General features: G+C 41.9%; 1 protein-coding gene across 2 annotated transcripts in view; it reads right to left on the reverse strand.

The window, feature by feature from the left end:
* Nucleotides 1-811: 811 nt before the first annotated feature.
* Nucleotides 812-19,178, reverse strand: part of LOC137563307 (dual oxidase 1-like) — a 162,654-nt gene continuing 144,287 nt past the window's right edge. For both annotated transcript variants that reach the window (XM_068275599.1, XM_068275598.1), the window contains 5 exons: nt 16,321-16,553; nt 14,523-14,681; nt 13,790-13,945; nt 4,926-5,054; nt 812-1,108 (listed from right to left, as the gene is read on the reverse strand). In XM_068275599.1, the coding sequence (XP_068131700.1) occupies nt 986-1,108; nt 4,926-5,054; nt 13,790-13,945; nt 14,523-14,681; nt 16,321-16,553 (800 nt within the window). In that variant the 3' untranslated portion in view covers nt 812-985. The remainder of the gene's footprint in view (nt 1,109-4,925; nt 5,055-13,789; nt 13,946-14,522; nt 14,682-16,320; nt 16,554-19,178) is intronic.

The raw sequence follows: 19,178 nt of genomic DNA on the forward strand, positions 1-19,178 counted from the left end.
CAATGATGTTTTCTTCATTTGGCGTAAAAAAAACCAGAAGCCTTCAACCCAAAGAACACCATCCCCACTATCAAACATGGTGGTGGGAACCTAATGCTTTGGGAATGTTTTTCGCCTAATGGACCATGAGGATTCTGTCATGAAGATTCTCAATAACAACATCAGGCATTCTGCAGAGAAACTTGGCCTTTGCCACCAGTGGACATTTCAGCATGACAAGGACCCACAGCACACAGCAAAAGTGGTGAAGAAATGGTTAGCAGACAACAACATTAACGTTTTGGAGTGGCCCAGACAGAGTCCTGACTTGAATCCAATGGAGAATCTGTGGAGGGAGCTAAATATGAAGGTGATGGCAAGAAGAGCCTCCAACTTGCTAAAACATTGCTAAAGATGATTGGGCAAAAATACTTGTGGAGAGATGCAAAAAGCTGGTCTGCAATTATTGGAAGCATTTAATTGCTGTAATAGCCAATAAAGGCTTTTCTATTGATTATTAAGAAGGGTATGAATAATTTTGGATTGGACACTTTTTGCTCAAATGTGAATGAAAGCTGAAAAAAGTTTTTTCCCCACAATAATGCCTCTTGCACATCGTCTTATTATCTTTCGGAAGGCACCTATGTCATTTCCCATCAAAAAATTACTTGCTGGTTGAATAAAAGTAACTTTAAGTCAAAATTTGCCAGGGGTATGAATCGTTAAAAGCAGCACTGTATATATGAAATCTGTTTATTTCATAATCAGTTGTTATTTATATGAGTCTGAGTGAATAATACTTTACTTCCACGAAATAACACACACATATAACTTTATTTTACAATCTCAAATTATTTTTATATTTTAATCTATTTTTTTTCTAGTCATTTTCTCCGTATTTCAGATACACCGTTCCCACATTCCTTTTGTTTTGTTTGAATAAGGTGAAATGACAAGGTTTTTTTTGTTTTGTTTCCTAAAGAAAAATTGAAGAATGTAACCCTATCTAAAAATTTTCAAAATGATGAGTAAACTGGGTTTGGTCCTTTTTGTTGAGCATTTGGCAGGCCTTTTCCACATTCTTTGTCATTCCTGGAGGCCCACAACTGAAGACTCCAACTTTTTTAACCTGCAAAGAAAATTATTATTATTATTATTTTTTTTTCATTACTCCACTACAGTGAGAAAGATTATTTACAAGTGGAAAACATTCAAGACATTATACAATCTACATATGTGCATATGTCCCAACAAAATAACACCCAAACCATGAAATGCTCAGGAAAATTGGAAAAAAATGGAAGAGCTACATCTCAGTCTCTATAGAACGATTTCATTCACAACAGTACAATTAGTAAAATAGGCTCACACAAGAGACTGGGTACTATCAAAGGCTTGCTTTATTGTGCAAACAATTGCCATACAAATTTCCTGATATCTTCAAAAGAATTTTACATAGAAATGCAGTGGGTGAATGCACCAGAGGTGGATGCATGGTGTTCAAACCAGAGCAGCACTACAGACATTTCACATCTTACGACACTTGTTTATTGACCCAGTAAAGCAAGTGAACGAGTGTCAGAAAGGATGAAGTCAATCATAGACACCTGAGTCAACTGATTGCTGAGTTTGAAAAAAAAAAGGAAGACACAAAACATTTGTAGTGCCATTCTGGTTTGAACTCCACTCACCCACATCTGGTGCATTCACCCACTGTATTTCCAGGGAGACATAACATAGGATCACACAGGAAAGGAGACCAGGCACCATCCAAGGCTTGCTTTATTGTGCAAACTATTACTGTCGTATAAATTGCTGATGTCTTCAAAACAATTTCACATAGAAATAAAGCAAGCCTCGGATGGTACCCAGTGTCCTTTCCTGTGTGATCCTCTGTTTAGTGATGGCTCGAACATAACATTTTTGGTTTGTGAATATTTGCCACAAAGGTTCGCGAACGGCGAACCGCGTGAAACGTCATAGACGTCGATGGGCAGGCGAATACTAAAACCTAGATAGACTGTTTCAAAGGGCCTAACACCTGGACCGTGGCATGCAGGAGGGGGATCCATGGCAAAAGTCCTACCAAACATTACGTAGTTTACACAGAGTCGTGTTTTAATCGTTAAAGGGTAGAAATCACAGTACATTCCTAAATTTGTGGAATGAAGTGCTTTAAAACGTCTGGCGTGCATACCCGGCGATAAGGTAGCATAAGGGTTAGGCCTGGTTCACACTGACAGATGAAACATCGCATTTAACACTCCACAAACAATCACAAAGAGCTTTAGTGATAACGTTAGGTGAGCAAAGCATTGTTTTTATTAGTTGACACCTCCAGGACATAAAAGTTAGTCCTCTCGGCGGTAATCTTTGCGTACTGCAGTGTAGTGGTCGCCGTGCTTGTGTGCATGTTTGGAGGAGTGCAGGCGATGGGTGGTTTTCCAGCCCCTATTGGTTGGGCTGAGGTAGTTCAATGACAGTAAAGTGACCCAAACAAATCTCCATCCACTGGAAATAATGCTTGCACATCACTAATTTCCTCAAACTGATGTGTAAATAACTCCTCTGAGACATCAAGTGAAGTGGCTGTGGTGCTAGTGGTGGTGGGAGTGGGGTGAGTCATAAGTTGTGGTGTGCCCAAATCAGAGCTGGAGAAGGATGGTGCGGCAAGGTTCCGAGAGGAAGTGGAAGAAGATTGGGTGTGCTGTGTAAGCCAGTCAACTACTTCCTCAGCATTTTGGAAGTTCAGGGTACATGCCCCATGAACACTGAGCATTATTCTAGCCTAGGGCCACATGAAATCACAGCAGCACAACCCCAATGACCCTTGTGGTGTGGCCTGCCTCTGCCTGTAATTTTTTTTCTTATGTGGGGTAGTGTGTGTGCAAGGGTCTGTACCACTAGCACTAGTGTGCCCACCTGTGTCCAACCACAGCTTTAAGTCACTGGACTGTGGCCAGTCACACACAGATAACTGCTATATAACAATCAGAATAGAGAGAAAAAACAATGCAAGTATTTATAAGGGGTAGTGTGGGTGCAAGGTACTGTACCACTAGCACTAGTGTGCACATTTGTGTCTGTCCAGCTAAAGTCACTGGACTGTAGACAGTCACACACACAAAATTGCAATATACAATAGAAAGGGAGACAATGCACCAGCCCTTAGAACAGGCATGGGCAAACTCGGCCCTCCAGCTGTTACGGAACTACAAGTCCCACAATGCATTTGGCCTTTACGAGTCATGACTGTGGCTGTCAGACTCCTGCAATGCATTGTGAGACTTGTAGTTCCTTAACCTCCTGAGCGATAATCCAAGCTGAGCTCGGGGTATGTCGCGCAGGAGGAGTTCTCAGACCCTGGTGGGCCGATTTGCATAATTTTTTTTTGTTACACGCAGCTAGCACTTTGCTAGCTGCGTGTAACTTCCAATCGCCGCCACTCGCCGCCGCTCCGCCGCTCGCCGCCATGCTGTGCAGCCCCCCCCTCCCCGACCCCTTGTGCAGCCTGGCCAATCAGTGCCAGGCAGCGCTGAGGGGTGGATCGGGACTCCCTCTGACGTCACGACGTCCATGACGTTGGTGATGTCATCCCGCCCGGTCGCCATGGCAGGATTTCCTGCTTACTCTGATCGCCGAAGGCGATCGGAGTGGGTGGGGGGATGCCGCTGGGCAGCGGCTATCATGTAGCGAGCCCAGGGCTCGCTACATGATTTAAAAAATAAAAAATTTAAAAAAAAGTGCTGCGCCCCCTCCTGGGCGATCTAATTGTATCGCCCAGAGGGTTAACAGCTGGAGGGCCAAGTTTGCCCATGCCTGCCTTAGAATGTCTCTTGTGTACTCAGGATGCTGTAGAACAACAAGAAATTCAGTGGGGGACACAGAACAGCCTAACATTTTCCCTATCTGCACAACAGCTCTTTCCCTAGTCTCCAGTGTTGCCAACTCATCCCTTTAATTACTGACACATCTAAGTTATACAGGGGTTCTGGGCTATTTGCACATAATCAGTGCCTTAACTGCATCTACCTAGCCACAAAATATGTATAATTCCTGTGTGTCAGTAATTAAAGGGGTGAGTTGGCAACACTGTTAGTGTCCTTCACAGCAACTACAGGAAGACTGAAAACTGGCTGCTGTGCTGGCGTTTGTATAGGGGGAGGGTGGTCTGGGAGGGAGGGATAGCTTATTGGCTGCCATGTGTCTCCTGTCTCTCTGGGGTGAGGGGTCAAAGTTTGGCTCTATTATGATGTAGGGGGGGCGGGTCGAACACGCCACGTGTTCACCTGCCGACGCGAACGCGTTCTTCATTGTGAACTATTCAGGCCCTCTCTACCTCTGTTAAGTCTCCCCGGAACTCTGCTGGCTTCCTAACCAAGAGCACTTCCTGTGATGACTGCCCTGCTGAGTACATCAAGCTTTATTAATACATCCAAAATCCCTGAGTGCTAAGCACATTTGCTTCACTGCATACAATTAGAATAATACTTAACACCAAGGCTTGTTTCAAATGGTTGCCAGGAAAAGGTTTTGTGCTCTAAAAAAGTTGCATTTGAAAAACCACAGGACTTCTGCAACCATGTCCTTTCAACAAATTAGACTAAAGTGGAGATGTCTGGCCATAAGGCTCAGCACCACATCTTTTTGATACTGTGGTATGAAACAGTAATTGTATAAAAGGGCTTTTAGTTTTATTTTAATCAACAACAATAATGAGAAAGTGTGGTGCTGAAACTCTGCAGAATCATAATATTCATTATTAAATTACCGAATATTATATCTCAGTAATTAGTAGCAGAGGCTTATTAGCTTTGTTAGTGCTGTGATAATGTGTCAGACACAACTAGGAAATTATGTTAATGAGAATGATGAAGGCTATACGCAGATTAGCAATGAAATATATTTGCATTTAATCTTAGTAGCTGCATAGAAAAGACATTTACCTCCGGATGAACTTCCTGCAGAGATGTTAAAAATGGCTCAAACTGTGGTCTTCCAAAATGGGTGATGGATCTTAAGCCAGTAAATAAGCTGCGATTTAAGACTTTCTGGAAATGTCGCTCACATATGTACTGAAATATAAAAGACATTGATAATTATTAAAAAGTAGCTGAATTGCTACAGGTGATATGTAGAAAAGTAATACTGATCTACCAGGTTGAAGCTACATACGCACGTAAGCTTGAATTCAGCTGAGGCAGCAGATAAAGGTCGCCTTGGGTGAGAATCTATTGTGTGTACAGGGGCCCCCAACATCCCCTAATGACCCCGCGTGTCAAATCTTTAGCGACAACCAACACTTGAGTGCATTGTTCTCTCTTCACTCGCCCTACCCCCAGAAGCTGCTTCATCATGTGCTGTGTGTCATCTATCCGCTACCTCCATAGTAACAGCATGGGTTACAAGCCTGCAGGGTAGTGAGGTTTTGTACAGCCTCAAACAGTGTCACCTGAGGGACCAACTCCTAATTCCTGTCAGATGAGAGATCTTGTACATCTGACTTAATGAATAAAATTGCTTATATTTTACAATATTACTTTATAACATAAATTATTTAGTCATTGTTTGCCCATTGCAAAAAGAGAAAATTCTCACCCTTATTTACATTCTTAAATTTATCACAGGAGGTAACATCTTTACTTCTGGTAAGGTGCTTCATGGTAGAATGTTTGTTGTTGTTTGTTCCAAAATGAGCAGAAACAATACTTGGTCTCTCAGAGTGAACTGGAAGAAGGCTTAGTGACACCATATCGTAGGCTAAACCTCACTAGGAGGGTGGGGTTACATACCAATACACAGCAATCTATAGGTATAGGAAGCGTTTCTGATGCTAAACTAGGGTAACTAATGTAAAATTGGGTACTCTGAATAATGTTGTACATTCTATCACATGTTGTTACAGTGCCTCTTTAAGTCAATCAAGATACAGAATTCATAGAATTATAATGGAATGTGGGTGCAAGTGAGGGCCAGAGCAAGAATTTTTTAAATACTTTCTATGTAATTCTCCAGGAGTGCCTTGCTTATTTTACTAGGATTACTAAACATGGGCGTCCGCAGAAAATTTTCCAGGGGGGGGTGGCAAAAAGTGGGGAGCACAAAGCGGGGCGGCCAAAAAATGGAGCTGCGTAGCGTGCCGCGCCGAAAAATGGGTGTGGTCATGAACCAGAATGTGGGTGTGGTCATGGGTGGAGACAAGTTTACATGAACTAAGCAATGGTGGGACATTAGATTAGGACAGTGGTGGCGAACCTTTTGGAGGTCGAGTGTCCAAACTGCAAAGTCACATTACTATCACAAAGTGCCAACAGCAATTTAAACTAAATTCAAACGTTTTAACTCATACAAGTTGAAAATAAACTGTGAAGATAAACTATTTCATCCATCGTACTCCTAAAAAAATTATTCATTTTTTTTAGAACCTCCCAGTTTCATTTTCTGTTTTAAAAAGCGGAAAAAGTAGGTTTAATGCTATTGTCTCATATGATGATGATTCAGCTTTTTCCATAGTCTCGCAGTTAGCAATCATGTGACCCCCAACAAGACAAATTCAGCAATCATGAGGCCCCCAACATGACCAACTCAGCAATCATGAGGCCCCCAACAAGACAAATTCAGCAATCATGAGGCCCCCAACAAGACAAATTCAGCAATCATGAGGCCCCCAACAAGACAAATTCAGCAATCTTGAGGCCCCCAACAAATCATGAGGCCCCCAACAAGACAAAGTCAGTAACCATGAGGCCCGCAACAAGACAAATTCAGCAGTCATGAGGCACATAAATAGACAGCTTTTCACATAAATAGGCAGAATGCCCCCTTAATATGTAGACACCTCTCACCTGGCAGCAGTTCCCCAAAATACACTCAATCTGGCAGCAGTGGTTGCCCAAAAATAGGTAGCCCCAGGTCTATAGGTGTCCCCAGAATAGGTGGCCAGCGGTATAGATGTCCCCAGAACTGGTAGCCAGGGGTAGAGATGTCCCAAGAACAGGTAGCCAGGGGTATATGTGCCCAGTATATGTAGTCAGGGGTATATGTGCCCAGTATATGTAGGCAGGGGTATATGTGCCCAGTATATGTAGGCAGGGGTATATGTCCCCAGTATATGTAGGCAGGGGTATATGTCCCAGTATATGTAGGCAGGGGTATATGTCCCAGTATATGTAGCCAGGGGGATATGTCCCAGTATATGTAGCCAGGGGAATATGTCCCAGTATATGTAGGCAGGGTGTATATGTCCCAGTATATGTAGGCAGGGGGCATATGTCCCAGTATATGTAGCCAGGGGGATATGTCCCAGTATATGTAGGCAGGGGTATATGTCCCACTATATGTAGGCAGGGGTATATGTCCCAGTATATGTAGCCAGGGGAATATGTCCCAGTATATGTAGCCAGGGGGATATGTCCCAGTATATGTACGCAGGGGGTATATGTCCCAGTATATGTAGGCAGGGGGTATATGTCCCAGTATATGTAGCCAGGGGGATATGTCCCAGTATATGTAGGCAGGGGTATATGTCCCCAGAAAAAGTAGCCAGGGGGATATGTCCCAGTATATGTAGGCAGGGGTATATGTCCCAGTATATGTAGGCAGGGGTATATGTCCCAGTATATGTAGGCAGGGGGTATATGTCCCAGTATATGTAGCTAGGGGGATATGTCCCAGTATATGTAGCCAGGGGGATATGTCCCAGTATATGTAGGCAGGGGCATATGTCCCAGTATATGTAGGCAGGGGGTATATGTCCCAGTATATGTAGCCAGGGGGATATGTCCCAGTATATGTAGCCAGGGGGATATGTCCCAGTATATGTAGGCAGGGGTATATGTCCCAGTATATGTAGGCAGGGGTATATGTCCCAGTATATGTAGCCAGGGGGATATGTCCCAGTATATGTAGCCAGGGGTATATGTCCCCAGAAAAAGTGGCCATGTGTGCCCCAGCAGGAGGGGAGCAGCGCAGAGAAGAGGGAGAGCTATGGGCACTCACCTTAGGGGGCTCTCCCTCCCTCTCTCGCTCTCCCCTCCGGAGTCCGGAATGAAGTGTGCAGCGGCTGGGCAGCGGGCGGAATTTACCTCGCCTCGTCGCACGCGCCGGATGGATTAGCCGCTACTCTGGTCTGATCCAGACCAGAGTGCGGCACCAGAACTTCCGGCGCAGGAGCGAGACGAGGTAAGTTCCGCCCGCTGCCCAGCCCCTGCACACTTCATTCCGGAGGGGACAGTGAGGGAGAGAGAGCCCCCTAAGGTGAGGGAAAGGGGGGAGACGTCCGCCCTTCCCCACTGTGCCCATAGCTCTCTCTCTTCTCTGCGCTGCTCCCCTCCTTCTGGCTGCACAGGCACGCGGCCAGGGGGGGGGCAGCGGGCGGCCAGGCTCGGGCAGATGCCCGGTTTTGCCGTATGTGCGGACGCCTATGTAAATGACTCCATAAATATAGTGTCCTGGAGGGAATTGAACTATTGACTCTAGAGCTAATAATTGAGCTATCTTGCTATCTACATACTATACATGTGTAGTTACACATTGGCCCAGCAAGCTCATGGTGAACAAGAACTACCAGGAGTTCTGGTTCACTATGAGCTTGCTGGGTAACTTTGGGTGTTTCTGTTCAATACACACACTAACACTACCTGTTATCAGGTCAGAGTCCCTTGACATGAGTGCCGGTGCAGGTCCCCTGCAGGTACATCACTCCTGCCCTTTACCGAACTGAATAACAAACTCAGAGACCACACTCAGAAGGCTTGTTCAAAACTGTATTAACAGTAATCAGAGCAAACAGAGGTACACAACATGTTTTGGGCGTAGCCCGTCCTCAGGCGTGAGGTGTCACACATGAGGAAGGGCTACGCCCGAAACATGTTGTGTGCCTCTGTTTGCTCTGATTACTGTTAATACAGTTTTGAACAAGCCTTCTGAGTGCGGTCTCTGAGTTTGTTATTCAACTCTGCGTTTTTCGAGTCCTACCCCATAGAGCCACATCAACCACTTAAGCCCACAGGGTTGAAATTTTTTTTACATCCGAGCAACTTTCACCTCCCATTCATTTGCCAATAACTTTATCACTACTCATCACAATTAATTGATCTATATTCTTTTTTTTCCTGCCACCAATTAGGCTTTCTGTGGGTGGTACATTTTGCTAAGAGCCACTTTACTGTAAATGCATTTTAACAGGAAGAATAAGAAAAAAACGGAAAAAATTCATTATTTCTCAGTTTTCAGCCATTATAGTTTTAAAATAATACATGCCTCCATAATTAAAACTCACATATTGTATTTGCCCATATGCCCCGGGTATTACACCGTTAAAATGATGTCCCTATCACAATGTATGGCGACAATATTTTATTTGGAAATAAAGGTGCATTTTTTCAATTTGCGTCCATCACTATTTAGAAGCCCATAATTTATTAAATCATATTGATATACTCCTTTGACATGCATATTTAAAAAGTTCAGACCCTTAGGTAACTATTTATGTTTTGTTTGTTTTTTTTATTATTGTAATTTTTTTTTATTTAAACTTGTATGTGGGTATTTTTTGGTGTGGGAGGTAAACAGGGTTTTTTTAAATGTATTTAAATGTGTTTATTTAATACTGTGTGTTTTTGGTGTAATTTGCTATTTGGCCACAAGATGGCCACAATCAAAAAGTCCTGGGAGCGATCGATCTCGCTCCCAGGCAGAAGAAAGGAGACCAGAGCTCAGAGAAGCCGCAGCGTCTGAAGAGACGCTGTCGGCTTTTCTCCGGGGGGGTTCGATCAGCGAAAGGGATTTATAATCCCTTTCACTGATCGGTGGGCTAGCGGCCAGCAGCGGGGGCGCGCACGGGGGGGGCCCGCGGGAGCGCGCGCGACCCGCGGGAGTGCGCGCAGCCTAACTGGACGAAAATTTTCGTCCAGTTAGGCTTAAGTGGTTAATGCATGACAAGCACTGATGAAGACCAACCAGTCCGAAACAGTCTGTATGCATGTTGGATTAGTGTGGCTCTGGAACAAGCTTACACATCATTGCATTCAAGCAGTTCTGGAGGTGTGTTTGGTTTCCACTGGACAACAAAGGGGCAATTTTAATATTTAGCAGTGATGCATTATGGAAGACCTCATATGCTCACTGCAGCCTGAATAATTGCAAATTCCTTCTGTTTTAAGAAGGCAAATTTCTGATTTACTATACATGTATGCTACTGTCATTTTTACGTATGAAAGCCTGAACAAACAAACATGGGTAGCTGACACCTGCCTAGGTATAATTGCACGTTCATTATATCCAGCTATACAAACATTGCTTATTTACACAGCCATATGCTCTGTATTTTTCATGTAATTATAATGTAATTTCAAATCAAGAGAAATTTTGCAGCGGCTATGCAGAAAGAACATGAAAAGTGTCATACTTTTAGAATCATTTCAGAAAACATAATTAAAGGTTTACTTATCTGTTAGAGCTTGTTTACATGTCTAAGATCTTTGAAGCATATTTTTTGATGCAGGATTAAAGAATTATGTTGTTATAGGAACATGGTGTCCTCATTTTATCAGAGGATAAGAAGAAGATGAGGTACCTTAGGACTACTGAGTCATTTTAGTGTCATTTTAGAGTAATGTGTACCTTAACTACATAAAACTACCATTAATTATATGAAATCAAGTGTTATTTTTATCTGCATTTATACATCATTTCAAATCAAGAAAATGGATGTTCTTGAAAGAACATACAGTAAGTAACGCTAGATGCTAGTTTTCTGAGGTAAAATTGTAAAATTGCAGTAAAATGACATGTAAGTACATATATTAGTCATCTTACTTTTTAATGTCTTGACACAACTGTAAAAAAGTTGCATCAAGGACTAAAAATGGATGTTGTATGTATTTTACCACACAGAGCAAGGCAGGAAAAAACTATGCAAGACTTAAAGGAGTGTTTTACTTGAATTAGTGATTTTTGCTCCCTTTACTTTTGTTAATGTAGAACTGTAGAAAGCAGTACTCTTTCTGTGAAATCTCATTAAAACAAGCTCGGACAGGGACGGCGGCACAGCGCAGGAAGGAGGAGCAGCGGTGGGCACAGAGCAGCGGGGAGGCCTACCGACAATCTGCCGACAATCTGGTTGCATTTTGAGGGGAAATCTGATGACTATCTGGTTGCATTTTGAGGGGAAGTCTTACAACAATCTGGTTGCATTTTGAGGGGAAATCTCTTGACATTCTGGTTGCATTTTGTGGGGAAATCTGCCGACAATCTGGTTGCATTTTGAGGGGAAATCTCTTGACATTCTGGTTGCATTTTGTGGGGAAATCTGCCGACAATCTGGTTGCATTTTGAGGGGAAATCTGTCGACAATCTGGTTGCATTTTGAGGGGAAATCTGCCGACAATCTGGTTGCATTTTGAGGGGAAATCTGCCGACAATCTGGTTGCATTTTGGGGGGAAATCTGCCGATAATCTGGTTGCATTTTGGGGGGAAATCTGAGGACAATCTGGTTGTCGCCGCATGTGACATCTCCCTGTTGGGGACTGTTCTCAGAAGTGCACACAATCTATTATCTACCATAATCTAATGCCCTACAAAATTATATATATATATATATATATATATATATATATATATATATATATATATATATATATATACACATGTATACATACTGTATATATATATATATATATATATATATATATATATATATATATATAGTGCAAAATTTCAAGGGTACACGCATATGTGAGCCCAAAATGGGGGGGGGGGTCGGTCAGGGGGGGGGGGGGCAGTGGGCCCCAGGCTAAAGCTTTCCTGGTGGGTCCTTAGTGTTCCAGTCCGACCCTGCATTAAAATGTTACATTATTTATGGCTATTTTGGATGGAGAGACTAAAATGAGTAAATATATGTTTGCTCAGTATTAACTTTAGATGGTGATATGTTCAGGTTTTCTCCAACACTGCATTCAGGGGTTGAACACAGTTGTAGGACTAGGACAGTGGATATTATTCACAAGAAATTCTAGATAACATTGGCAGCAAGGAGAACAGTGATGTCAGTGAATACCCAGCATTTGTATAATTTTATAGTTGCTCTAAGAGTTGGGACCTAAATTGGTTTTTAAAAGAAGCAACTGCGCAAGCTCTGGCAGCTCCTGATGAGTCAGATGACGATAATGAAAAGTGTTGGGCGGAGCCAACAAAAGCTCCTTGTGGGAGGCACGCAGGTGGATTATAGCTATCAGTCTGGATCAGATGGTGGCGGGCAGATGTGGGGCGCTACAGGAGCCCAGGCTAGATGATCTACCACAGTCTTGATATGCTGTACATTTTTCTACACTTGTGAGGGAATTTCAAATTTTACATTTATATTAAACATTTTATGGTACGCTATGATTGATTGATTATTTGAGGTGATGCCGGATTACTCTATGGGAGTTTGATATCATCTGTAGGATCCTGTGGAATATTTTGAGGCTTGATTATATCCTATAACTTGTAAGCTTTGTGTGAATGGGGGGGGGGGAGCTATCACCCTCATTAGTGTACAGGTGCTGTTTAACGAGTGTCGTCATGGTGTCAGTGGTGGAACTGTTACCCCGGGTAAAGCACCATATCTAGTCTTTTTCTTTGAATGCAGATACTAACTAGCAGGACTGGAAAGAAGCAGGATTCACACATCTATTGATGTGCATGCAATCCATTACTTGTTTTACAAACCTTTACTGCCTCACACCCACAATGTTACTGTGGTAAACTTTATCAACCTTTCAGTGTGTACTGACCTAGGATTGGGTGAGCACATCAGTACTCACTAACTCTAACTATTGTGTGCTTAAGGTCATGTCCTGTGAATGTGATTAACCGCCACCCCTCTCTGAGATCAAGAGCACTCTGTAGTAGATTTTCATCCAGGATGTCCTCTGCACATTGCTGCGGTCATCTTTCTCTTTATCCTGACTAGTCTCTCAGTGGCTGGTGCGGTGCTGAAAAACATCCCCACAGCATGATGCTGCCACCACCATGCTTCACTGTAGGGATGGTATTAGCCTGGGATGAGCAGTGCCTGGTTACCACCAAGCCTGTCTCATCAGACCAGAGAATTTTGTTCCTCATGGTATGAGAGTGCGCAGAAGACACTGACCCATTGGGGATTGGCGATCCTTAGAGGCTGCCAGCAGGACCCAGGAGAAGACCAGAGTTGCTGTGAGGGACACAAATGACTTCTAGGGGCTGGAAGAAGCCCCAGGTAAATAAAGCTACATTTTTGTCACCTTGGAAATCCTTTACAGGCATTATTAGAACTTGGCTGATAATGCATTTGTAGTATACAAAAAAAAAGAGGATGTATGTGAGACCAGCAGTAAGATCGATGCAGAAAGCAAGGAGGTCATCTATGTTTTTTATTGATGTACAGTGTTTTAACCGTTTTACACTTAAAGCTTCCAATTGCGTGAAGAAAAAAGAATGTCTTTAATATTCCCCATATTGGATGCCTAACATGAACATTGTGAAACCGTCAATATTCTTTAGTGTCCTAAAGTAAATAAACTATTTTGTATTTACAAATGTAATCCCATTCCTATTCTAAAGGTGGCCCCTAATGATCCAATAATTTTCATCCAAGTTTACCAAATCTAGGAGTATAAGGATAAATTGAGCGAGTATATTGAATGGATAACTTAGGCAGTCCCTTATATTACATAGAAATGGTCAGATTGAAAGAAAAAGATTAGATCATTAGTGGCCACCATAGCAGGAACACTAATGAAAAAGGAATAATATAAAAAAGTATATCCTCCTACATGTGTTTCTTACCAGCATGGTAGTACGAAGGTCAAATTTTTCCGCAAATTGAGTAATGTAGATGTGAACAGACACTAAGTTATGCTCATCATTCTCTTCAACTTCCCTTATGATGTCTGCCAACCACTCAAACTGTCGCTGTGTACGGGTGAGCCATATAAAATAGACCTAATGAGAAAATGGAATGTTTAAACAAAATCTTAATTTCATTAATGTCCTAGAACAGTTGATGTATTAGACAAGATAGAGCTATAGATGTGGATTAGAATTGTTTATGTATTTTCATTGATGTTTGTGTCCACACTGAAGATATTTCCTCACTGCCTCTACCTAAGATCTTAATGGGTTCAATATGAGCACTAAAACACCTGGGGGACCTGAGGAGGGTTTCTATTTCTTCTCTATTCTACCTCCCTTCCCCAGCCAAACCCCCCTCCCCAAAAAAGCAAAAACAAATATCTTAATTTTCTGTCCACTATTGGAGACATTTTCTGACTTCCTGTATGAACAGGACTATGAGAAACAGACAGCAAGGAAAGCTAAAAAAAAAGGAAGCTCTAATCAATTTCTACTCTATTGAATTATTTGCTCTTTAGTTTATTTTCACATAATGTAATATTTCTAAACTTATTTATAAAGCTGTATTTGCGTATGTTCAAATCCACCCAATGGAGGGAGATTTAATAATTACTAATCAATGTTGATTAAAATTATTAAATCATAATACAGATTGCATCTAATTTACCTTTTTGCACATTATCTTTGAATTGACCGAAGATTTGAATACTAAATCTTTTAGAATTGAGGCAAACGGAGTGACGCCAATACCTCCTCCTACCAGCACAGATACTTCATATTTGTTCCATTCTTGGTGTCCTTCACCAAAAGGTCCATCTAAATATATCTGAAAAGAAATACATTTTCAGTAAGAATGTGGTTTCATACACAATAGTTGTTAAAACAGAATTGGCATACAATTCATGCAGAATCTTTGGGCCAAGGGATAACAATGTGGTACAGAATGATCTTTCTTTCTGGATGCAGACCCCCACGAGGTCCAGGCTCTGCATTCTTGATATACCAGCCTGCATGGGTGACAAGGGATGAAAGAGGCTTGGAAGGGAGAACACCACATCGCTATTTTGTTTTGCTTTTTTTATGTATGAAATGTGTATATTTTACGGCCAGAACCCGAAGTGTGGCCACTTCCCGTTCTGGCCGGCCAATGTGCGAACTGGCCGCTGCGCTGCGGCCAATGTTAGAAATGGAATGTTTCCTTCTGAAGTTTAATGTGTTTTCTGGCCGTCTCTGGCCAAATGTATCAAAAGTTACTTAATTTAATGAAATGAAGCCGACGGCAATTCACGGATGAAGCCGCCGGCTTCAGCTATCCCTCCTCCCCTGCCTCTCTCTCTCTCTCTCTCTCTCTCATATGGGTGCTGCGGGGGTCGTTCGTGGCTGCAGTGAAGCAGAGCGGGGAGGCTGCAGACATCGCTTCTGCCAGCACCCGCTCTGCAGGAATGGCAGGATTGCCTGCCGCGACGAACGACTCTGGGGGACACATGTCCCCCCCCCCCCTGCTGCTAGTATTGGGGAGTAGAGGGGGCAGGGGGGGGAGAGAGAACTGAAGCCGCCGGCTTCATTTCATTAAATTAAGTAACTTTTGATACATTTGGCCAGAGACGGCCAGAAAACACATTAAACTTCAGAGGGAAACATTCCATTTCTAACATTGGCCGCAGCGCAGCGGCCAGTTTGCACATTGGCTGGCCAGAACCCGAAGTGGCTGGCCAGAACGGGAAGTGGACACACTTCGGGTTCTGGCCGTAACATATACATTGCTCTGAAAAGGTATACATTAAAGTGTACCGCAGCACAATGCAATTTTCTGGAATTTAAAATTCATTTTTTCTTTGAATTTTTAAAATCCATTTTTCAAAAATGACAAGGTCTTTTTGAAAACATGTTTTTCCCTGCCAATTAATTTATAGCATGCTTGGGGACTTTACTATTAACTGCAAATTTCAGCACCATTGACTTCAATGCAATTCAAATTTGGTTTTTCAGCAACCCGAAAATCTTAGCCTGTTTGATCGAATGGCCAGTGACACAGAGCTATTCTACCAACACATACAGGCTTCATAGTTACAATTAGAGGCAAGCGTTCTGTGTATTAATCATTGTTACAGTGGAATATTTGGTAGGTAAATTAAAACTAAAGGTGATCATGCACTATACACCTGTGTTTTTGATCAATATTATAGTTGGTAACCGCAATGGTTCTCCTGATTTTGATTGTAGGGTCAGCCACGGGTTGATTGCGATGCTGATGGACAGTACACTTTTTGCCCCATTAGAGATTTTTGTCTAGTCGAATGTCTAATTCGGCAAAACATGTGCATGGCGTATGGCCAGCTTAAGATCCCAAATGGATGTTTCAAATTGTGTGCCTCCTGTAGTAGACAACATTATGACAAATAATAACACCCAAACTTTTTATAAACATGGACATACAAATTGCAAAACAAGAAATAAGGACTTACTTTTGGATAGCTACCAAGCTGAGCCACACTTTGTGGAGAGTACAACTCACGCAGACGAGTGGTCCATGGTCCTGCAGCTCTAATGTGCAAGCTCAGTGTGTCTTCATGTGGAGCACTAGTTAATGTAAATGGATGGTATTCATTTGTCCCAAGTGTCAAGCAGGCTATTCTAACCCACTGACCAGATTTATATTCAAAGTCGCTAGGGCGCTGGAATCGAAGGAAAGTGACATCTGTGGAAGAAGTACAGAGCATTAACTAAATTTAATTTAGAAAATAGTTGAATTACTATATTGCCCCGTTTATTAAAGGATCCATTCTAATTTGGTTTTATTATCATTGCCTTGGCCCATATGCAATTAACATTTTCTCCTTAGTTTTCTCCTAAGTGATATTTTCAGAACTTGCCAATGAAATGACTATTAAACCACCAGCAAGCACTAAAATAATTTTGATAGAACCTTTTTTTCATTTTCATTTTTGGTAGTTTTGTAATTGCAAAGTACTAAAAAGGGTACTTTAAGAGAATGTTGTCCAGCAGAATCTGGTCAGAATCTGGACTACCAGTTGCTACACACTTTTGTTAACTTTCAACGAACACAGCATGAATAATCTTCATGTCACTGCCTTGAAGGGTGGCTTCAAATCGTCAAAAGACAGATCAGTAGCAGAAACAAAATGTATAATTTGGTTCAAAGCTGTGGGCAAAGGCTTGAATAAGGACACATTTTTTTATACTGGTATGAGGCTGATGACATTTAATGCCATAACTCTTTCTCAGCCTATATATTGCTAAACTTGGGAACTTGGAATTTATGATGCCTCTGTGACAGTCTGAGTTCCAATTCTGTGAGTATTGTTTAAACAAGGAGTCTTATCTTAGCTAACAACCTCTTACCCCATCTAGATGTTCTTAAGTCGTCTTAATGACATGTATTTATGCTTGAAAAAAATGTATGTATCCCCTTTTGATGTTGCATGTATATAGATTTTTTTTTTTGCGAGCAAACAGGATTGAAGCCCGACAAAGGCTTTACAGCCATAGGCTTGCTTACTCTTATTATCTGTAAGAAAAAAAAATGTGCCCTTATGAGGTACTTACCTCGGGAGTGGTAAGCCTCTGAATCCTAATGAGGCTTCTCCTCCTCCATCCATCCTTCTTTCCAGGGCTGTCAGCCACTGAAGATCCACCAGGGCTCCAAGATCATAGCAATCCTGTGTGAGCCTCGTGCAGGCGCAGGAGTGGTATTCCTTTGGGCTCAGGTGGAAATAGCCTGGCCCGGCTATTCTCTTTAAAGCGAACCCAAGGAGAAAATAAACTGATGAGATAAGTAATTGCATTTATCCCCCCACTCCTAAAAATGACCTTTTTTTATATCCCATGGTTTTATTTTATATTTAAACATTTACACAGAAGAATGATTATTTTGTTGCCTCTGCCCAGTGGCAGACTATTATGTGCCCCAGAGTAAAACCTTTTACTATCTCCTTTTGTTCTCAGAAGTTGTATGCTGCCAGGAAAACTTGTATGGCTGCAATCTGCTAATTAGTGGTGTTTACCATTTTCCCGACAACCTACAGACAAGACAGAAACTGTCACTTCCATGTCTAAAATTAACTCTTTCAGGCAGCAAAATAAAACAAGTAAAACAGCCTGGATATAAATATGTTTTGCACTGTAAATACACACGTTTATCTCATCCTGTCACAAGAGAAAATGAAGATTCTCTTTAAAAGAGAAAATTATTTCCTAGGAGAAAACTCCGAAGAAAATTTTTATTGCATATGGGCCAAGGTGTATCAAATTTACTGCTAGCAAGATTTAGATATAAGCCTGTCATTGCTGGAACATTAATTCTTAAATGATATTATATGAATGATTTAGAGGGAACTATTTTGAACCAACTGGAACTAGGGGCATTGTTTCCTCTGGACTTTGGTCAGCCTTTTACAATATAGAATCAGACAGAGAGAGCTGGCAATGTCCTGAGATCTATTAATCAATCCGCTCATTGACCTGCTCTCTTTAATACATATACTGCAGTATACTATACTTTTTCCTAAGCAAACCTAAAGAGTAATCTAGGTTACTGAAGGGGAGGAGCCAGCCTTCAATGCATATATATATGTTTAGAGGGTAAAAGATGTGATGGAAATTGTGCATCACATGATTTCCATATGACCTCCAGGGGAGGCGAGGTGAACAATGATATGCAAACAGTAATTTGTAAAATGCAGAAACACATAGTAAGCTTTATGGAACCTTTCATTTTTTTTCCTTATTGCTCTACAATGACATTTTAAGTCTGATATTTGGCAACACAGCAGTGCTCTTGGAAGTATGGCATTTTGTTCCTGGGGTATATGTATAAAGGTGCAGCATATGGAGTTAGGGGCTGCAATTTAGGGACCCAAGTGTCTTTGTATACCAGGTTTTTATGCAGTTGTTTCTTTCTATGGTCTTAAGGTGTGTACACACATGCGACTATAGTCGTTTGAAACGATCGTTCCCCGATTCTTTCAAACGACGATCGTTTAAAAAAAAAGCAGCCAACGACTATTAAGTCTAACGACGGACGAGCTAGATCGTTAAAAACGAACTATCTAGCTTGGCGGATTTTTTCCAACGACGATCATTTGCAAAAGTAGTATCGTTGGAAACGGTCGTTCGTACTAGACTTGACATGCGCATTTCGCTATTTCTCCATGGAACTTTTCATTTTTATGCGCGCGCAGGCGCAATAGTTGCTTTTACGTGATGTAACGTTCGTTCTAACGATCTGATCGTTACACACCTTTTAAAACTAACTTTACTTAGGTCGTTCTTACATCAATTAAAAGTTCGTTCGCCGTTGACA

This window comes from Hyperolius riggenbachi, chromosome 3, assembly GCF_040937935.1.
Source record: "Hyperolius riggenbachi isolate aHypRig1 chromosome 3, aHypRig1.pri, whole genome shotgun sequence".
NCBI classification, from domain to species: domain Eukaryota; kingdom Metazoa; phylum Chordata; class Amphibia; order Anura; family Hyperoliidae; genus Hyperolius; species Hyperolius riggenbachi.